Consider the following 22,230-nt stretch of genomic DNA (forward strand, 5'->3'; position numbering starts at 1 on the left):
TAAATTTGGATAAAACAAGATTAACTATTTTTTGTTCAAGTTAGCTATGGGTTGTAAAACAATGAATATGTGTTCTGCATGTTGGAAGATTACAAATGCCTTTGAATTTCTCTCTATATATAAAATAGTTGGAAATGTCCTAGAACAGTCTGTTAGAGGTAGCAGTTGTTTGGCTCTTGAAAGTATAAAATGCATAACTTAAAGTTCTATTTGTCTTCTTTTGTTTCAGGTTTATGCTGCTGACTGTTGTGACAGTGTTCTTCTAGAGCTGCGAAAATACTTACCAAAATATTTTGGCAACTGGTCACCACCCACTGCGCCTAATGGTATTGTTTTAATTTTTTGCTAGTTTCCCAAACTTGATAAATTTTCTGGGGAGTTAGTTCAGCAATACCATCCTTTGTGACTTCTCTGTGGCATAATCCTATTCCCTATAATATTGAACCTGACAGTTATTTAAATAGGTACTCTATTTAAGAAGAAATGTCAACGTAGGAAAATATTTTGTCCTATAGATAATCCTGAGTATCTGATTGAGACCAAGATCTGACACTTACAAAAACTTTATTTGTATAACGCTATAAATATGGTGCAATTTTTTCTCTGATCTTTCTGGTGGGTATCTGTGAACAAAGATGCAAATTTCTGTTTTATATTTAAGAAATGAACTTGTCCCCCCCCCCCCTCCTTTGTCTTTTATCCATATGGGAAGGTAGACCCTCTGGAACAGGACACTGTAAAGCCTATGTAAATCTTTACCAGTTGCACTCTTTTTGTATAACTCTGTTAGATGTTGCTTATGCTCCCTTAGGATAACTTGTTTTCCACTTAAAAGTATAAATTATTCTATATAGAGAAATTCTACTATAATTCCTTTAATGCCTGGTACTGTTTTGATTCACATTAATGACTTCTTGTTTTTGTTTGACAGTATCGCAGAGAGCTTTATCATAGTACCTATACTTTTTAGCCTTCATTTTTTGGTATGGAGTCAGTTCCTTTAGGACTGTCTAGAGTCCTTCTGCTGCAGCACATGGCTTATCTCCTCAGTCATGGATTCCCCTGTTCCCCTTCTTCAGCATGCCAGGCTCTTTTTTCTCTCCTGTTAAAGTGTTCCTGTGAGTCCCTCATGTTTATATGTTTTGCTGTCAAATACCTGGTTCTCTTATCTTGCTACCAATAACTTTCCACTTTCCAAACACCTGCTCCTTTGTTGAGGGGTTGGAGAATGCTGGTTCTCATAGGCAGGAGCTAGCCCATTGTTTCCACTTGAATGGCTGACTGTAAAGGTTTAACAACTGCTCTGTCTGAGATATGACACAGCCCCTGGAATCCCCATACACAGAGATATTCAAAAAAATCAAATTATTCTTATGACAATTTCTGTAATGTCAACCAGAATTTATAAACTGTACATAGAGAGTGCCAAAATCGTCACTCCTTCTAGAAATGTTCTTTTGGAAAGGGAGTGGGAATAGGAGAGAAGATTGATCTAGTCCAGGGGTTCTCAAACTGGGGGGTTGCCAAGGCTGGTGTTGGCAGGACTCCCTCACCCAGGGCAAAAGTCCTTGGGCTTTAACGTTAGCCTGCCCCTTGGGCAATGGGGCACGGGCAGTCTCCACTTTCAAGCCCTCTTCCTAGGGTTATGTAGTGATTTGTTGTCAGAATGGGATCAAGAAAGTTTGAGAACCACCTGATCTCTACACTCTGCTGAGAATGGTAAATGAGAGTGGGAAAGAACAGTACTATTCAGAGTTGAGATTTTTTGAACAGATCTGGGAGGGACAAACAAATGTTGTTATGAAGGCCAGGAATTAAGCAAGAACAGGTGATAACCAAGATAGGACAGGATGATTTAATTCACTGGTAAAGGGTGGAAATGAGAAGTCTAAGGCTTTTTCTAGCCTCCCGAGTATGCTATTGTACCCCTTATTCTTTATAGAAATATGCCTATGAATAGGAATGAGATCTCAAATATGCTTAATGAAAAACACCTCATACCATATTATTTAAAAAAAGTAATCTGCTGAATATCGATGATGAAATTATCTGAATATTCTGTGTATATGTATGTATCATTCCTGCTTTTGAAGTTACAAATATGAAGTATAAACCTGTTCACTAATCTAGACATGCTAAGCGAGGACCATTAGTAATACTCAAGGAACTTAATGGCCTGGTACTCAGGACAATGATCTCTGAATAGTCCTTGCTTTTTCTGTAAACCTGGACTATTTTTGGTCCTGTCAAGACATATGGTCTGGTAACTTGATGCTCGAGCCCATTTTTAGATGCTGTACTTTCTCATGAGAAGTGTGAAAGTTTAAACGGAACAGAAAGGGTTCCCACATTGGGCAACAGTTAGGTACTTGCAGTAATGAGACAATGGGGAGGTGGTGGCCACAATTCAAGACACCCCTGTTTTGCCATCTAAGATGTCTGCTGCAGCTACCTGGAACTGAACTTTAAGAAGGATCAGACCCTATCAAAGATTATTAGTACTACCATTAGGGTAAGAGATTGCATGTAACAAGTTTTATAGTGCTAAGCTTTTATTATTTATTTTGCTAAGTAACTTATTTGATCTGTCTGCTATCACTTATAACTACTTAAATTTTACTTATTTAATAAAATCACTTTTGTTTATTATTAAAATCAGTGTCAATAATTGTTACCTGGGGGGTGGGAGGAAACCTCTGTCCCTTTTGCTGACAAAACACTGAGGGTGTACATGATACAATGCAACTTTTGTCTGGAAAAATGCCTGGTTTTGGCAATAAAATACTTCCACCCTGAGGAGAGGCTTGACTTTTCCCTATACAGGCAGTCCCTGGGTTACATGCATCTGACTTACATCGGATCTCTACTTACAAACGGGGTGAGGCAACCCCGCACTAGCTGCTTCCCCCCAGCAGACCAGGGAGACGCAGAGCGGCTTTTCTCAGCAGACACCTCAGCTTGAGAATAAAGGACTGAGGGAAGTGAGGTGTGGGAGAATAAAACTGAGCTCTGGAGAAATGTTTGGCTAGAGTTTCCCCTACAATATGTACCAGTTCCGACTTACATACAAATTCAACTTAAGAACAAACCTACAGTCCCTATCTTGTACGTAACCCGGGGACTGCCTGTATGTATATATTGGAAAGAAGCAAGTATCTACACTTGCTTTGATCACTTTGACCTCCACATTGTCCCATCCTAACCTTTTGATCAACAGTTTGAACTCCTCTGTCCTGCAACCGGGTGTACCAACCATCTGCCCTTCGCCTTGGTAAGCCCTGGGAATTTTTGAAATTCCATTTCCTGATGAGTTGGCATGGAGATGTCTCATTGCACCTTTCCAGGTGACAGTGGCAGACTATTACACCAAATGCTCTCCTGCTTGGACCACTGCAGAGCTGTTAGAGCTGATCAGTATATGGGGAGAGGAGCTGTGCAGTTTCAGCTGTGCTTGACCATAGGAATTGGGATATCTGTGGGCAGATTTCTCAAGGCTGTTGTGAAAATGGCTATGATCGGGACATGTGACAATGCAGAGTAAAAATAAAGGAGCTGAGGCATGTGCACCATAAGGTGAGAGGCAAACCATTGCTCTGGTGTTTTGCCTAAGACCTGCCGTTTCTGTAAGGAGATAGACGCTATCCTTGGTGATGAGTGCCTGTCCACCACCAAGAGCCCATGGATACTTTGGAGGACACAGAGGCAACAGAAAGCAGACCTACCAAAATTATTGAAGAGGAGGTGGAATTAGACAAGGATGTGCAGATTCTGGTACAGTCACCTAATAGGGCTGGCTGCCAGGAACTGTTCTCCACTCCTGAGGTGCCTAGCCAGACTCAGCAGTTGCTCTCTGGGAGCAGGAACCAGGAAATGAGACACATGGTAAGTGGCTGTGGTTTGTGTATTGTGAAAGTGGGTATAGGGCAGTGGTTCTCAAACTGTGGTCCGCGGACAACTAGTGGTCGGTGGCTGCCTTCTAGGTGATCTGTGGCTCAAGTTCAGCTCCCCCCTTTCAACCTCCCTCTCTCCGTAGCAGGGAGCCTGCGCTGGTGCTCCAGCCTTGCACACCTGGCTGTGAGGTTGAAGCGCCAGTGCTGGCATCCTTTGGAGGTTGGGGAGGAACCCCGAGCCTCCCCGCTGGATCTGCCTTACGGGGAAGAAGCAGAGCTAGAAGTGGCCTTGCTTCCACTCCCCCTACCCTGGCTGGGGAAACAGCAGCACACTGACATGCTCCCTGGAAGCTTTCCCCACTGCTCCCATTGTCTGGAGTCTGGCCAATGAGAGCAGCAGGAGGCCGTGCCTGAGACACAATGCCTGGGAGTGGCATGGGGTGCAAAAGTAAGTGCCCTTCCGTCCCTCATACTCACACTCCTACTGTGCTCCTGCACCACCCTCCGCCAAGACCCCACGCCCCCAGCCCATTCCTGTACTCTTCCCCTGGCTAGAAACCACACCACCAGCCTGCTCCTGAAGAGGGATATAAGCCACTAGTTGACTATCTGCTAGGCATAAACACATTGCATAGTTGAGGAGTCACTCAACTAGTTGCTTGACCCCCCCCCCCCCGCTGCCTCCATCAGAGAGAGGCAACAAGCGGGATGGAGCAGGAGCCAGTTCTGGGGGGAGCTGACTTAAAAGCCAGTGCCCCCCAGCAGCGTCTCAGCTGGGGGGCCACAGGTGACTCTTGTACATTTCAAAGGGAGAGGTGCAGCAGGAAAGTGAGCAACCCCCCCCCCCCAATCAACTAGTCGATTAATCAAAATTTAACATCCCTACTCCTGAACCCACTCTTGTTCTTTCCCCCTCCCCCTTGGCCAGCCTCCCTAATTCCAGCCTGCTTCTGCACCCACCTCCTGCCAAGTCCTTGCTCCCTCACCCTGTCGTGCACTCACTCCATCCCACTTGCCAGCAGCCCTGTCCTGCACACTGAACCCCTCATTTTTGTCCCCACTCCAGAGACTGTAGGGGAAGGGTCCACAAAATTCTACTAATCCCGGAACCCCAGAAGAGTATAGCTCATAGGAAGCCCTGAACCTCAGTCCTCCCTGTCCCTCCCCTTCACCCAATGGGGCTGGAGTGCCAGAGGAGTGAGGTGTCTCAGTTGGGGGGGGAGGGGGGAGGTCATATCAGTGAGGATTGAGGGTTTTTTTGTGTGTGTGTGTGTGTGTGTGTGTGTGTTTTTTATTTTTATTTTTTTATTCTCACTTGTGTGGTTTCCAACTGATTTTTTTTCTGTGGGTTAGTTTCCCCGATCAAAAAAGGTTCCTCACTCCTGCCATAATAAAGAAAACATTGAAACCTTTTGTGCTGGACATAAATGTGTTAATTTATCAAACTTCATTTTAAATAATGTAACACGAGAAAGTTAGAGTGCGTAATCTGTTTAATAATTTAATATTTTTTTCTTACTGATTAAATTAAACCATTCTTTCTAGCTGCAGCACTAGCAAGATGGTTCAGGTACAATTATGTAATTAACAGTGAGTTTCCATTAGCAACTGGTGGTTCATGGAAAGGTTTGAATTTAGCCAGGTAGGCCATGGCCAAAAAGTTTGAGAACCACTGGCTTAGGGTATAAAAATGTGTGAAGCTGGCTGGCTGTGTCTAGACTGGCCAGTTTTTCTGGAAAATCAGCCGCTTTTGCGGAAAAGCTTTCCAGCTATCTACACTGGCCGCTTGAATTTCTGCAAAAGCACTGACTTCCTACTGTAAGAAATCAGTGCTTGTTGCAGAAATACTATGCTGCTCCCGTTCGGGCAAAAGTCCCTTTTGCACAAAACTTTTGCGCAGAAAGGCCAGTGTAGACCGCTAAGATTTGTTTTCCACAAAAAAGCCCCGATCGCGAAAATGGCGATCGGGGCTTTTTTTCAGAAAAGCGCATCTAGATTGGCCATGGACGCTTTTCCGCAAAAAGTGCTTTTGCGGAAAAGCGTCTGTGCCAATCTAGACGCTCTATTCTGAAAATGCTTTTAACAGAAAACTTTTCCGTTAAAAGCATTTCCGGAAAATCATGCTAGTCTAGACGTAGCTGCTGTGTTTCTGAGAGCTGGATATTTGCCTAGGTAGGTAGGTAGTACAGAGGAACAGGATGTTGATATACACCACGATCTCACAGAAATCCTCCAGAGAGATATCTAGGAAAGTTTTTCCTGAAGGCTTCATGGCAGTGCAGTTTAGTTTTTTCCCCTGTTGTGGGACCTTGTCCCACATAGGCAAGCTGATAGATTCACTGGCCCCAGGGCAAGGTTGAGGGCAGGGGGTTGGCACCAGGCACTTTACTAGTAGCAAGAGTCACAGCTTACTGAGCCATCCTCATCATAGGTATGTCCAAGGATTGGGTAAAGCCCCTCTGTAGTCCTGGTCTTCCTTTCCAGGGGCAGACTCTGCAACGGTGTGGAGAGGCTTGAGGGGAACCCATGCCCGTCCAGGCTCCAGCCCAGAGACTCTTAAGGTAGCTACAGCTGACAGGATTTTTCCTTTTAGCCCCAGACCAATAGCCTCTTCCTTGGGTCACTTCCCCAAATGCTTCCCTGAATACCATCTTCCTGGTACCTGAGTGAGTCCTCTCCTGATTCTGCTCAGCACATTTCCCACCTTGCAGCTGTCAGCTCTCTGGTAGTGTACCACTTACTCTCAGCACTTGGCTTTTCTCCTCTCCCTTGCCTTTCCTGAGGAGAAGCCTTTTAAACTAGCCCCAGCAGGCCTTAATGGGCTGCAAGTGCTCTGATTAGCATGCTGCTTCAGGCAAGTGCTTAATTGGCCTCGGGTACCTGCATTAATTACCTGGCCACTTCGCTTAGGGAACAGAAAACTATTTACCTAGCTCTCTCTATGGCTGTGTCTAGACTGGCAAAAACTTGCCAGCTGTCTACACTGGCTGCTTGATTTTGCGCAAAAGCACTGACGTTCTACTGTCCGAAATCAGTGCTTCTTGCGCAAATGCTTTGATGTTCCCGTTCGGGGAAAAAGCCCTCTTGCGGAAATGTTTTTGCGCAAAAGGGCCAGAGTAGACAGGCAGCAAGACGTTTTGCGCAAAAGCAGGCTAAACGGAAAAAACCCTGAGTGGACGCTCGGAGGCTTCATAGCCACAATCAGCTCTTGGACTTCCTGGTAACCCGAGCCTCCTTAAAGCAGACGCAGGCTGCTGAGGTCACAAGGCAGGAGCCCTCTGGCCACAGCTCTGCCACGTGGCCCCTGCCATCCAGCAGACACCCCCCTGAGCACAATGGCAGCTCCAGGTGGGGATCAGCCACTCACACCCCCAGCACAGGAGGCCCTCAGGGCCAGAAAAAGAAGGGCCCCATCCTGGTCCCCGGGGGAGCTGGAAGCCCTCCTGGATCTCTGGCAGGAGGAGGAGGCCCTGCACAAGACCCGCTCCTGGCGCCGGAACGCCAACATTTTTTCCCGCATGGCCCAGGCGCTCGCCCAGCAGGGTCATCCAGCCCGGACCCTGGAGCAAGTCCGGGCAAAAGTCAAAGAACTGCGCCTGGGCTCTGTGCGGGCCAGCGAGGGCCAGGGGACAGGAGCCGACACTTGCCCCCATTACCAACGGCTCCACACCATCCTGTGCCAGCCAGCACCAGAGGCACCAGATGTCCCGGTGGACAGCAGTGTGTCAGAGGACGAGGCCAGCACTGCCACCCTGCAGGCCCCCTCCGGCAGTCCTGATGTCTCCCGTGCATCCTCAGAGGCCGGGGAAGGATCCACTGGTGAGTGTTGCACTTTGCACTCACAAGGGCGGGGGTGGGGTGGGGAGAGGAGGGATAGCACGTCACTCAGGCCACGTGAGCTGCACGCTGTGTAGCATTAGGCAGGAAGCAGCACGTGCCACCACGTGCAGCCTGGTGACCAAGCGGGATGTGGCCACGGCAGGCAGCTACAGGGCACGCCTGGGACTGTGCTGCTCACACACATCCGGCGGGACCAGGGGGAAGGGTGGATGCCGGCTGGAACCAGCCAGGGCCCCAGGGACTCAGGCCAGAGCCCGCACTTCCGCAAGGGTGCAGCACACAGAATGGCAACACTGTGCCATGCCTGGCTGTGAGGCACAGCCAGCTGCTCCTGGGAAAACCGCAGCATCACAGCTCTGTGAGCGTGGCCCCCACTGAGCCCCTCGCCTGCTCCCGGTGCCTTGGCTGGCTCCCCAAGGGAAGTCCCCACTGCAGCCACACATGTCCCCAGGCTATGTGTGTGAGGGCTAACGGGAGGGGAAGTGCTCGGGCCGGCCCTAGGGCCACCTGAGTTTTGCTGCAAGGATGGTACACTCCCCAGTCACCCCTGGTTCTGTCCAGGAGACATCCCACGTGATGGGGATCTGAGAGCCCAGACCACGTCTGCCAGATGTGCTCCCAGGCACTGTGTGGGGATTCATCTCGCTCCCTGTCAAACACCAGTGATTAGCCCAAAGCCTCACAGCCTCCACCGGCAGGGAGTTCTACAAGTGAACACAACACAAGCGCCCTCCCATTCTCCACGGGGCCAGGACACAGACCGGTTGTTCCAATACATGGAGGAGGACCCTACTCCAGGGGCGCTCCTGTATGCAAACATACAACACAGGGGACGGGGGTAACCGAGTGTGCCCAAGCCACACTACTGTGGTGTCACCTGGACTCAGGGATGGAGGGCATGAGGTGTGGGGACAGTGGTTGGCCTGCCTGTCTGACCCATCCTTTCTTCTCTTCCCTGCAGCAGGACCAAGCACAAGCCAGGGACCTTCTAGTCCTGCAGCAGCGGCAGCAGCAGCATCCCCAGCCGCCCAACCACCGAGGCAGCGGCTCTGCAACCAGGACCAGCTCCTTCGGCGCCACGTGCAGGCCGTCGAGCGCATCGAGGCAGCCATCACTTGGCGCATGGAGGTGGACCTGCAGTGGGGCCAGGAGACCTGGGCCGCCTTCCAGGCCCAGTGCATCCGCATGGCAGATTCTATTGTCACCGTCACCGCCCATATTTGCCATGCCGTCCACTATGGCATGGCCTTGCCCCATGCCCATGCCATCCCTCCCTTAGCACTGCCCCTCGCCCCTCCTGCTCCTGTCCCTGCCCCTCCTGCAATGGCCCATCCTGCCGCTGCTTCTGCCCCTCCTGCCCACCTCTCTGTGCAGCCTGCCCCGATGTGGCCTGCCCCCCATGTGCAGAGGCCACCCCTCCCAGGAGTAGCTCCTCCCCCTACCTGTTCAAGGTCTCCTCCCCCTCTCTCCTTTGTAAATAAAAACATACAAGTTTTTCTGTTGAAAACAAAACTGTGTTGGTGTTTATTGGGAGGTAAGGGAAGGGGAGGGAGTTGTACAGGGAGACTGAGGCGACCCTACTAAGGGACCTGTGCTAACATGCCTGTCAGGGCCTCTCAGATGTGCACCCCATCCTGGTGCGCCTGGCGGATGGCAGCTGTGTGGGGCTGTTCGTAAGTCTGGGCCTCGGCTGCCATCTCTGCAGGGAGGAAGGCCTCCCCACTCCACTCCACAACGTTGTGGAGCACGCAGCATGCTGCCCCTGGGCATGGAGTGCAGCATCCTCCCCCCTACCCCACTCCCCTGGGACTTAACTCCATGACGATGACACCAACGGTGGATCTGCCCATCCCAACTGGTGTGCCACCGATCGGTAGCTGTCCGAGGTGGCCAGCTTCCATAGAGCGATGGCGACCTTCTTGTTGACGGGGATGGGTGCCCACAGCTGGGTGGTGGCTCTCTGGAGCGCAGGGGTGAGCCAGGCACACAGCTCCAGGAACGTCTGCTTTCGCATGCGAAAGTTCCGGAGCCATTGCTGGTCGTCCCATTGCCCCAGGACCAGCCGGTCCCATCAGTCCATACTGGTGTCCAGTCTCCACAGTGGCCTCTCCACCCTGGGGTGGTGATGCCACAGGGACGCCATGGCTTCCCTGGTGAGGGAGTCCAAAGCGGTCTGCGCCTCCTGGTCCTGGAACAGGAGGGCACCAGCCTGGAGCACCAGCTGCAGGCACTCCAAAATGGCTGGAAGGGGCCAGAGCAGGCACATGGCCACCCCTGTCTCCATGGCAGACAAAACAAGGCAAAAGAAAAAAAAACCAGGCAAAAGCACTAGGTGGCAAAAGGCAGTGATGTCCAAAAGGCAGAGGGCAACCACCAAAACTGCTACGGTGTCAGTCCCTGCAAGTGGTACTAAAGCACAGAGCAGGAGAGAAATGGCTGTCCAGGGAGATCCCTTTAAGCACGTGTCTCAAAGGATCTCCATCCCTCGCCCCCGGAGAGGGCTGGTGCCCTTTTGCCCTCTGCAAAATGGTTCCGGGCTTCTGCTTTTGTGCAAAAGCGCGCTGCCAATGTAGACACGCTTTTGTGCAAAAGCGCATCGTTATAACGATAACTCCGTGCCAATCTAGACACGCTTTTGTGCAAATACTTTTAACGGAAAAACTTTTCCGTTAAAAGTATTTGCGCAAAATCATGCCAGTCTAGACGTAGCCTATATGTGCCCTCCACCAAACTATTGTAGCCAGCTGCCCTGGGTCTGTCACAGCTCTAATTTCTTTTCTCCTGCACTCAGAACAGGCTAGATCAATATGAATTATTTTAAAATTTCACCTTTGTCACTGATAGACATTTTTTCCCTCTGAGTTCTTCATTTATTTCAAAATGTGTTTATGTAAGTTAAGAAAAACAAATGAAATGCCTCAGTTAATTATGCCACTATTTCTTCCAGTAAAGTCTGAATGCTTAAGCAAATTCACACTAATGCATCTGTGAGTGAATATTGCTAAAAGAACCAGCTGAAAACAATATATTCAGTTTCTATACCTCTTAAAATATCTAAAGGAACTAACTTTTATTATAAAAATGTTTCCTTCATAATACCAGGGCGCACAATTATGGAAATCTAAACATGTAGAAATCCTCTTTTCCACATTGGTTTTTGATCCAAGGTATGCAAAGTCCCTTCATGTTCTGTTTTGATACTTGTTTAGATATTGTTAATACATATCATCTTTGTGTATATCTATGTTATAATTTGAAGAAAATTTGGGAGTAACTGATGTACACACTTTTTAGAAAATTTTGTTTTAAATACTTGCTATGATTTACTTGGCTGTTTTGGAAATTTGCATTGTAAAATACGATTAGCTTTTTTTAATAGGACAGGAAGGATGATCCAGTAGTTAGGGCACTAATGTGGAACTTGAGACATAGACTTAGTTCTCTGCTCTGGTACAGACTCACTGTATGAATTTTGGGAAGTCATTTTGTGTGTCTCTCACTTCCTCATCTCCCCAAGAGTACTGTGAGGTATAATGATGATTATGTTCACTAAAGGTTGTGAGGTGCTCTGATACTACAGTTATGGGAACTATATAAGTAGATGTATTGTAAAGGTCTTAGATAATAAAGTGTTGAAGAGAATAGAGGTAAAAATTAAACATTTCAGAAAGAAAATATAGGCAGTCCCCGAGTTATGCGGATCTGACATATGTCGGATCCGTACTTACGAATGGGGCTTTTCTCGCCCCGGAGGACGCGGGCGGCAGGACTGCCGAGACACGCCGCGGTCCCGCTGCCTGCGGCCTCCGGGGTGAGAAAAGCTTCTCCGCGTCTCCCTGCTCTGAGGCCCCCCCCAGCAGGCCAGGGAGACGCGGAGCAAAGCCACAGAGGACCCGGGCGGCGGCACCGCGGCGTGTCTCGGTCCCGCCACCCGCGTCTCCATGGTCTCAAAAGAGTTGCTCTGCCCCGGGCTTCCTGTAGTCAGCTGCTGGTCAGTTTCAGCGCGGCTGAATCTGGATGCCAGTTCCGACTTAAGTACAAATTCAACTTAAGTGCAGACCTACAGTCCCTATCTTGTACGTAACCCGGGGACTGCCTGTACATACAAACAGATAAGCAAGACACTTTGTGAGCATATAACACGGAAAGGGAGCTTAAGCTCGTATTGCAGTACAAGTAAAAAGCATTAAAAGCCTGATTTTGGCAATAGGAGATTCTGGTGGATGAGAGAATTGTTAGTTAAATCTGGATAGTCTGAACTATCAAGTACTGTAGTAAGGATACAGGCGTCAGAAATAACTCAAAGGAAGAGAGGGAGTATGGAAATACCAGGACCAAATACATGAGATTGGAGGCATATGGCTGAGTCTTTGAGGCCCCTTTTTGTGAACATGGCATTAATGAAAGACAAAAAAGTACTCAGTTTGTGACTATCATGTCATCTGTATTACTGAATAAAAACTAAAAGAAATCAATGACAATGGGCCGGTTATAGGCTTCCTGGATAACCATAAAAAGATGAAACGCTTCAGTCAGAAGAAGTGCAGTGTATTTAAACTGGCATCTTGTGATGGGGTTGCTTGAGTTGGTTCTGGCTGAGTAAGGTCTTTGTCCAAAGTTGACTCAAGTCAAAAGAAAGACTCTGCACAGCTTTTCAAGATAGTTTCTGGCTTTTTTCCCTCTTCTCATAAGGCAAACAACTATTAAATGCACTTAGTGTCACTTTTATAGTGGTAATACAGTTTTTATTTTCTTTCATATTCTGATCTTGTGCCTAATCTGTAGATTATTTGAGAAATAATGTGTCTTGCTGCAGCTGGAATGTAGTTAACAATTCTTCTTGATGAATGAATCAGAATATAACCCAGTTCTCTCTCCATTAGCAGTGTTGATTTTGCAGTGCTCATAGGAGTTAAAAGCAATAAGAGCTGTCAGTAAATAAGATTGATTAAAGTCTCTGCAAAAAAAATGAGATCTCTTGAATGAGAGTGCACTTTTGATATGTTTTCCTGCATAACTGCACTTCAAGAAACATCATCGGAGGTGATGGTTCTCTGCTGGGTCCTGGAGTTCTAGGGCTCTCCCCTGTCACCCCCTGGCCCAGCCTTGATCCTTCTCTGTAGTTTGAGTTTGTGTTCCCTGCTCAGCACTAGGGATGTTAAAGACTAGTCCACTATCCGATAAGCATATGCTTATCGGATAGTCTTTTGACTAGTCGATTTTACCTTCTCCCCCTCCCCCGCTTGCTGACTGTATGAGATAGAGGCAACAAAGGGTGGGGGAAGGGGTACTTCAAAGTGGCAGCACTGCACAAACCCGAAGGCGGCGTTTCAAAGGGGCAGCCACCGCACAGCTGATCTGCGGATCAGCTGTGCGGTGGCTGCCCCTTTAAAAAATCACCTCCACACATTTCAAAGAGGCAGCAGTGGAGCCCAATGTCAGCTGAGGACTCCCCGCGTTCCACAGCAGCTGCCCCTTTGAAATGCCAGAGGCTGCCCTTTTGAAATGCTGTGGATCAGCTGTGTGGCGGCTACCCCTTTAAACGCCACTTCTCGTGTTTCGAAGGGGCAACTGCCGTGGAGCCCAGGAGCTGACTCTAGGTTCTGGGGAAATGCCACTCAGAGCCCGGGATCAGCTGGGGAGTCCTGATCCCGGACTCTGCGGGGCACTTCCCCAGAACCCTTGGCTCTTGGGCTACATCTACACTACAAGTTTTGGCAAAAAATATGTTAATAAGCAGGGCTCGCCAAGCGGCGGCGAGCCCCACTCGCCAGACGCACGGTTCGGCACGCTGCGCATGCTCAGACCATGCTGCGCATGTGCTTATCGCACTGCATGGCTGTGCCGGCTTGTAATCTATTTTCCACGGGCGAGTAGATTACACTAATTGTCAAGCCCTGCTAATGAGACTAATTTGCATGAGTCATGATCTTGTTTGCATATTTTCTGCCGATCCTTTTTGCGGTAGGTGTTTTTGCAAAAAACAAGCAGTGTGGATGTTTTACTTTGCGCCAAAACCCCTTTTTCCGCAAGATTGGTATACCTCCTTTTTGGGGGCATAAGGATGCAGCGGGGGCTCTTGTACATTTCAAAGGTGGAATGTGGAAGTGCCTATCGACTAATCGATGGAAATTCCATTGACCAGTTAATTAGTCAATTAACCGCATTTTAACATCCTTACTCAACACTCCTTCTGGGGAGACAGAGCAAATATACTGTTGATACTCAGGCTGATCTTAAAGACTCTCTAACCCACGATATAGTAACTAGTATCCATGAAAAGTGGAGAAATGAACACATGCAAGCATGCCTGAAAATGCTCAGAGAATATTTCTGGTTGGATAAACTTACAAACTAGATATAGGACCTTGAATGTGATTCAGTCCAAAAAACTTGTGAAATTGTAAACATCTGGAAAGTTTCTGTTATTCCAGTTAAAGATTGTATTGCACATCCTGGGCCAAAATGCTTTGTTGCTAAGTACAGATGGAAGCTTCAGACTTGAGCTAGGTTGGTCAAACTGATGAGAGAAGTGGGTGGAAAATTCTCATCTTGTTGTGGCAAGGATATAAAATGTCTTTTTTCCCTAAAACCGCAGTTGCAGTTGTTTTTAATTCCACTTGTTTCATGTTTAAAAATAATATTTAATTTGACGATCCTGGATACTAATCTTAAATTAGTTGAAGAGTCATGTGAATCAAACTTCTAACTTCCTTTTCAGCAATAAATTGGAGTCCGATTCAGTGACAGCTATGCTGCTATAATTAGTGTGCTTTCCTGAGGCAGGGAAGATTGATGTCTACCATTTGAGAAATAGGTGTACAATGTTAGTGAGGTTTTTTTATACACTGATACAGATTTGTTCTCCCTAGTCTGCAACTTAACCTTAACATCTAATGTGTGCTTTGGGTTTTTCCCTCACTGATTCAGGCATAACTTACATAATAAAGTGCTTTGTTTCAATCTTTTGTTAACTAAGCTGTCTTTTTATCAGATCTGTACCTGAAACTGGAAGATGTTACCCGAAAGTTTAATAAGCCGTGTATAATGGATGTGAAAATAGGCCAGAAAAGTTATGATCCATATGCTTCAGCTGAGAAGATTCAACAACAGATCAGCAAGTACCCATTAATGGAAGATATTGGGTTCTTGGTGCTGGGCATGAGGGTAAGACTTAGTCTTTTGTCGTATTCAAGTTCAGTTTATGCTCTGATCGATTGCCAAGAATTAACAAGATTTAACAAGTAGTTTTTAAAAACACACTTCTATTGCTCTTGTGTCATTAAAATGTTATCTGAGTAAATTCATGAGTACTGATATGTCATATAAAATGTATTTAAAACCAAAACTAATATTTAAAGCAAGCGTTTGTACAATATTCCTTCCAAGATCTAGCCTTACATTGAAAATGGAAATGAGTATGATATAGAAATTTGTCAAACTAGAAATTGGTTGTTTTAAAACTGAATTTAAATGTCCCAAAGATTTATTTTTCACTCGTTATATAATTTATGGGGATTATCAAAGCAATTTTCCCTTAAAAATAATTTATAAACAATGTATTAGTTACTTTGCATAGTAATAAGTCCACATTTTAATGTGTTTTTATTATTTTGGTACATGAAAAATAAAAATATTTAAAAATAGAATGTTTTCATGGAACATCTTGTCAGTAATATACACATTAAGACAGCTTTTGGCTTTGCTTTCAACACTATAGATCCATCATGTAAATGTCTACATTAGCTCAATTCTGCACACGAATAGTCCAATAGTCAGCTGTACTCATGTACAGTGAAGAACATGCTTAAGTGTTTGCAAGGATCAGAGCCTAAGATATTAAATAAAAACAGATGCTATATTTCTGAGATGAAAAGAAATTTGATGTTGAAATTTCAAAGAAATTTGTTGTACATGGACAGATGCACACATTACAATCTGTTTTTTTTTTAAATGTTTTATTTATGCTTCTAATACTTTCTGAATTTTCAGTTTTTACTATTAACAATAAACAAAGTCACATTTTTTGGCATTGTTGGACTTTAGTTCATGAAGATATTGATTAGATCATGTGGAGAGACACATGGTGCACTCCATCACCAAAGACAGTGCTCTACAGCCTGATTGACTTTTTTATCTTCACGATTGTTTCAAATAGGAATTTTTTCTCCTCTATCCATGTCTTTCTTCCGGTTTATAGAAGTAACATTTCTTTATATTGCCAAAACACTTTCCAACCCCTTTGCACTAATTATTGAGCTCATGACAGAGACTGATAAACTAAAATAATTGACAAGGATTTTACTTACAAACATTTTTGCTCGTTTTTACTAATATGAGGTAATTTTGAATAGATTAATTGCATCAGTCTTTCCTTCACGATCATGTTTTGGTGTTGATCCAGAGGGTCTAAACTACACTTCTCTGTCGGCAGAGAGATGTAAATTAGATGTATCGAAAATGCAAATGAAGTGGGGATTTAAATATCCCACGCTTCATTTGCATAATGTTGGCCGCCACTTTTTTTGAAACGGGGCTTTTTTTTAAAAAAAAAAGGCAGTTTAGATGGGGCATTTTCGATAGAAATGCCCCATTTCAAAAGATCCCCACTTCATTTGCACTTTCGATGCGTCTAATTTACATCCCTCTGCTGACAGGGGTGTAGTTCAGACTGAGTCTTAGTGTAATACCAAAGAATTACTCTGGGGAGAAAAAATAATATAGACCATGATGCTGCTCCTTGTTACTTATGTTGGGGACCAAAAACGCACGTTGAGACTTGTTCTTGAGTATAGATGGATAATCTATTAATGATCGGTAGTCTCCTAATCTGAAATTTTGATTTGTTAGTTTCTGATGTGTGCATTTGCTTACGCTTTAATGGACTGAGGGAAACAGAGTAGGCAAAAAGTAAATACAAAAAAAAATCACTAGTTTCTTGAGTACTGTATTGAGTGTGTTCTCTATCAGAAGCAAACTTTTCAAACACCAACCACTCAAGCCTTTGTATACTTGTATCTAAATAGAAACTCAGTGTAATGCATGTTTGAGATGGGAGAAGGGAAGGCTGGGGTTACAGACCTTTAGAACATCTGAGCTAAACTGCTGCATCTTTTTTTCTCATCCTTGCCTGTCTCACTCCAGGTTTAAAATAAGGCTTTTTTCACTTATATTATTACTAATCATGGAAAATGTACTTGTAACGATCTTGCACAATTTCCCTTTATACTGAAATGTTAAGCTGCTTATTCTGGATCATGAAGCATTTTGCTCTCAATTCTATAAACCAGATCATGATTTTGGAGTGCATTTAAAAACTAAGCTTTATAGCTTTGGGGGCAACAGAGAGCTCCTTTGCATTAGAAGAACTATTGCATGCACTTAGATCTTCCCTAATCTTCTCTATACAGTAATTTTGTACATCGATTGACATGTTTTGTTGCAGCCTATCAACCAGATTATCCTTTTCAGCAAGACTTTATTTTTCTATGGATTTACTACACATTTCAATTTGTCATGCATTTTTGTCTGTGTTTATAGTAGATGAAAAGTGTTACTCCTCGAGTCATAGAATATTAGAATTGGAAGGGACCTTGAAAGATCAAGTCCAGTCCCCGGCAGTCATGGCAGGACCAAGCACCATCTTGCTCCGTGGTATCTAACACACTAGCCACTAGCCACACATGGCTGTCTGACCAGTTGAATGTGGCAAGTTTCCTATAGCTTCTGCTTCAGAGCTGGTTGGATACCATGGATCTAGAACATCCCTGACAGATGTTTAACTAACCTGTTCTTACATATCTCCAATGATGGACATTCCATAACCTTCTTCAGCAACCCCCCTGACAGAAACATTTTCCTAATGCCCAACCTAAACTTCCTATGCAGCAATTCATACCCATTACCGCTTGTCCTATCATTAGAGGTTAAGGAGAACAATTTTTCTCCCTCCTCCTTGTAACACCTTTTTAGGTGCTTGAAAGCTGCTATCATGTCCCCGCTTGTTCTCTTTTCCAAACTTAACAAACCCTTTTCTTTCAGTCTTCCCTCATGGGTCATGTTTTCTAGACCTTTTATCATTTTTGTTACTCTTCTCTGGAACTTCTCCAATTTCTCCACATCTTTCTAGAAATGTGGTACCCAGAACTGGGTACAGTACTCCAATTGAGGCCTAATCAGTGCAGAGTAGGGCAGAAGAATTATTTCTTATATCTCCCTTATTAGTTATGTACCCCCCTTGCTATAGCCCCGTCTATGTTTTATTTCCATAGTTTATTAATAAGGACACTCAAGACTGTAGCATGTTTTACTAAAATCTAGATATAGCACATCTACTACTTCTCTTTTACTCCCAACGCTTCTTATCTTATCAGGTTGGTTTGTCATGATTTGTTTGTGATTTGTTACGCTTGTTGTCTTCATTTTGTTTTCTCATTGTTTTTCTTTACATTCTGTTAATTGCTAATTAATGAGGTTCTACTTTATTTTGTTGAGTGGGATGGCCTGTTACTATTTTACATTATATTTCTTTGGAATAGTTTTTCTGAGATCTTTTGGGGAAATTTTGAAATTTCTGCTGTCTCAGCTAATTTCTCTATGGCTATGTTTAAATTACACCCCTCTGTCAGCAGAGGGATGTAAATTAGACGCTTCGAAAGTGCAAATGAAGCAGGGATTTAAATATCCTGCGCTTCATTTGCATAATCGCATCATGGCGCTTTTTTGAAAGTGCCATTTTGAAAGTAAAACCGTGGTCTAGATGCATTCTTTTGAAAACCTCAGGAGGTTTACAGGATGTTTCGAAAAAGCTCCCTGTTTTCAAAAGAACTGCATCTAGACCATGGTTTTACTTTCGAAGAAAAAGTGCCATGATGCAATTATGCAAATGAAGTGTGAGATCTTTAAATCCTCACTTCATTTGCACTTTCGAAGTGTCTAATTTATATATCTCTGCCAGCAGAGGTGTGTAGTTTAGACACAGCCTATATAAAAAAGTTTTTCCTGATAGATAACAGAATGATGTTGTCATGTCTTCAGTGTCAACAGGCAATGTCCCCACCAACAATCTTGTCCCTGCTGCAGTAGGCAAAGTTTGAAGATGTTTGAGGAGGTGGAGGCAGGAAGCTTCAGCTGGGAGGGGAGCTTGCAAATGGGGAGGGGAGCCATGGGCTCCCTGTGCAGCCTGTGGTGGTGGGGGAAGAACCTTCATTATGCCTGAAAACTTTTGTATGGAGAGCTTAAAAAACCCCAAAAAACCTTCAAGAACAAACTTCAAAGAGAAACTGCTGAGCTACAGTTCATCTGCAAATTTGATACCATCGTTTTAGGATTAAACAAAGATTGTGAATGGCTAACCAACTACAAAAGCAGTTTCTCCTCTCTTGGTGTTCAAACCTTCATATCAGCTGCTAGAAGTGGGCTTCATCCTCCCTGACTGAATTGACCTCATTATCTCTAGCCTTACTTTTGATTAGAACTCTTTTTTTATGCCTGTAATTTATACCTGCCTCTGGAATTTCCACTACATGCATCTGACGAAGTGGGTCTTTGCCCACGAAAGCTTATGCTCCGATAAATCTGTTAGCCTATAAGGTGCCACAGGACTCCTTGTCACTTTTGCAGATTCAGACTAACATGGCTACCCTCTGATACTTGGGTTTATAATGATTATTTTGAAGATAATTCCCATATCTCTGATGCTTTTTACTCTAAATTACTGACATCAGCTCTTAACTGCAATTCCTTTTCTAGGTATTGTTTGGGGTTTTTTGTTTAGGAACTGTAATATGGACAGGTAGTACTTTCGTAACAATATATAAGAAACTGTGCAGGAAGAATAAAATGACTAAGCTGAAGCAATTGGATTCCAGTCCCAGAAGGAAGGATGGAGATTACAGCTCTGCTGGAATGTGGCTTTTTAAACTATTATTGTTCTTGTTATATAACCTCTCTTTTCTGATCTGTAAAACACTATAGTTTGTGTTTGTATAGTTCACTGACAGTGTAAATAGAATGCTTATTTTTACATTATTTTATAGTTGTGACAGCTAGTGTTTACATTCTGTCGTTAATTGAGGTAGTCTTATTCACATGGAAAATTCGTTCCACTTCTTTCAGTTATCTTCACAACTGTAGTTCATCTGCGCACCAGGCTTTCTTTGTCTAGTGGCATTGCAATGCTGTATCTGGATTGTGTACAAAAGTGGCAGGGTAAAATAGAATTTCTGTTTTGTACTTATGTGTACATTTGTTGTCTAATACTCAGCTGATAAGGGATTCACAAGACTTTCCCCCCAGACCCCAAACTCCCATGATTGGTTAAGTTTTTCCTGTGTTCCTGTTTTATTTTTGGTAAAGAGCTGATTTTAACTGAATACTTGCTTATGCAGTCATCTCTCATGTAATATGCCAGCTGTTGGGTGCAAGGGTGTTACCCTCTGATAGAGAAGCTGATAAACTAAGGGCATTATAATAAAGAAAGTAGGCATTTCCTTGTTCTTCAAGAATGATGATCTCGAATAATAAAAATTGTTGAATAATTCAGTAGATTGCAGAGAAGTGCTTTAAAGGATCATGTTTTTAGTTTCATCAGCCAAGTTACCAACCGTGCTAAATATCTCTTGGCTTTAATGTACCTGGAAGGGCAATTATGAGGAAAGATCTAGAGACATTGAATTTGTGCGATTGTGAATAATTCAAGTTACATGCCATACAGAATAGGCTTTGCAAAACGAAACATTTTGAGAGCCATTAGGTGAAGGATAGGAAGTAGGGAATCCATAGGGGATTTTTCTCTTGTGTAGTGGTCTACACAAAAAAAGAGCTGGAGAGGCAATTCCTTAGAGCAGGGATTCCCAAACTGTGGGCCCTGACAATTTTAGGTGGTCCACCGGAATAACTATATTATCCAATCAGGCTCTTAATACTTTATGACTCATGTAATGTAAGTAAAAGCTATATAAATGTAATGTTTTGAGGTGGATATGTTGGACAGAGTACAGGAAAAAAAAAGTATATTAAAAAAAAAAAAAAAACAAGCCACAGCATGTTTTAATTATCACAAGTACAGAGATACATATCACTGCAAGATAACCTAGCAACATATAGCCCATTTACAACTGTAAAAAATGGCAAACAGTATTTCAGTCTGGCATGAATTTAACATAGGGCTGTCAAGTAATTAAAAAATTGGAATTAATTTTGAAGTTAAATGCATTTGTGTGATTAATTGCATTGTTAAACAATAATAGAATACTATTTATTTAAATATTTTGGGATATGTTCAAATATATTGATTTCAGTTACAACATAGAATAAAAAGTGTACAGTGCTCACTTTATTTTTAATATAAATATTTGCTCTGTAATAAACAAAAGAAATAGAATGTTTCAGTTCACCTATACAATATTTTAGTGCAATTTCTTTATCATGAAAGTTAAACTAACAAATGGAGAATTTATGTACCAAAAATAACTGCACTCCAAAATCAAACATGTTAGAGACTATTAGTCCATTGAGTCCCATTTCTTGTTCAGAGAATCATTCAGACAAATAAGAGATAATGCTTCCCACTTCTTGTTCATAATGTTACCTGACAGTGAGAACTGATGTTGGCATAGCACCATTGTAGCCAGCATCACAAGATATTTACATGCCAGATATGCGCTAAAGAATCATATACTCTTTCATGATTCAGCCACCATTCCAGAGTACATGCATTCATGCTGATGATGGGTTCTGCTCAATAACAATCCATAGCAGTACAGACTGAGGCATGTTCATTTTCATCGTCCGCGTCTGATGCAGAAGATTGATTTTCTTTTTTTGATGGTTTAGGTTCTGTAGTTTTCGCATGTCAGTGTTGCTTTTCTAAGGCTTCTGAAAACATACTCCACACCTTGTTCCTCTCAGATTTTGGAAGGCACTTCACATTCTTAAACCTTGGATCGAGTGCTGTAGCTATCTGTAGAAATCTCACATTGGAACTTTCTTTGCATTTTGTCAAATCTGCAGTGAAAATTATCTTAAAACGAACAATATGTACAGGCAGTCCCCGACTTACGCGGATCCGACTTACGTCGGATCCGCACTTACGAACAGGGCTTTCTCGCCCCGGAGGTCGAGGTAGCGGATTGCTACCTGCGAGCTCCGGGGCAAGAAAGCCCCGTGCGTAAGCTGCTCCGGTGCCCCTGGTCTGCTGGAGACCGTCTCCAGCACACCAGGGGCACCGGGTGGGTTCCCACGCTTCTGAGGCTTTGCCAGAGCAAAGCCTCAGAAGCGCGGGAACCGCCGCTGCTGCCGCTTGAGAACCGGTGACTGTGGTCTGCTGGGGACAGTCCCCAGCAGACCACAGGCACTGGGACTGAAGCCGCAGCCGCGGGGGGGGGGGGGAGGGGGGAGGGGTCCCGCGCCTCTGAGACTTTGCCAGAGCAAAGCCTCAGAGGCGCGGCACCCCACTGCCGCTGCTGCTCTGCTCCCCGTGTCCCTGGTCTGCTGGGGG

The 22,230-nt window shown here is 44.4% G+C and overlaps 1 protein-coding gene across 1 annotated transcript in view; it reads left to right on the forward strand.

Moving 5' to 3' along the window:
- IPMK (inositol polyphosphate multikinase) overlaps positions 1-22,230 on the forward strand; it is an 88,181-nt gene that overhangs the window by 45,905 nt on the left and 20,046 nt on the right. Inside the window, exons 3-4 of the mRNA XM_075935027.2 lie at positions 230-326; positions 14,725-14,897. Of these exons, the coding sequence (XP_075791142.2) occupies positions 230-326; positions 14,725-14,897 (270 nt within the window). The remainder of the gene's footprint in view (positions 1-229; positions 327-14,724; positions 14,898-22,230) is intronic.

This window comes from Pelodiscus sinensis, chromosome 8 (assembly GCF_052426305.1).
Source record: "Pelodiscus sinensis isolate ZL-2025 chromosome 8, ASM5242630v1, whole genome shotgun sequence".
NCBI lineage: Eukaryota > Metazoa > Chordata > Testudines > Trionychidae > Pelodiscus > Pelodiscus sinensis.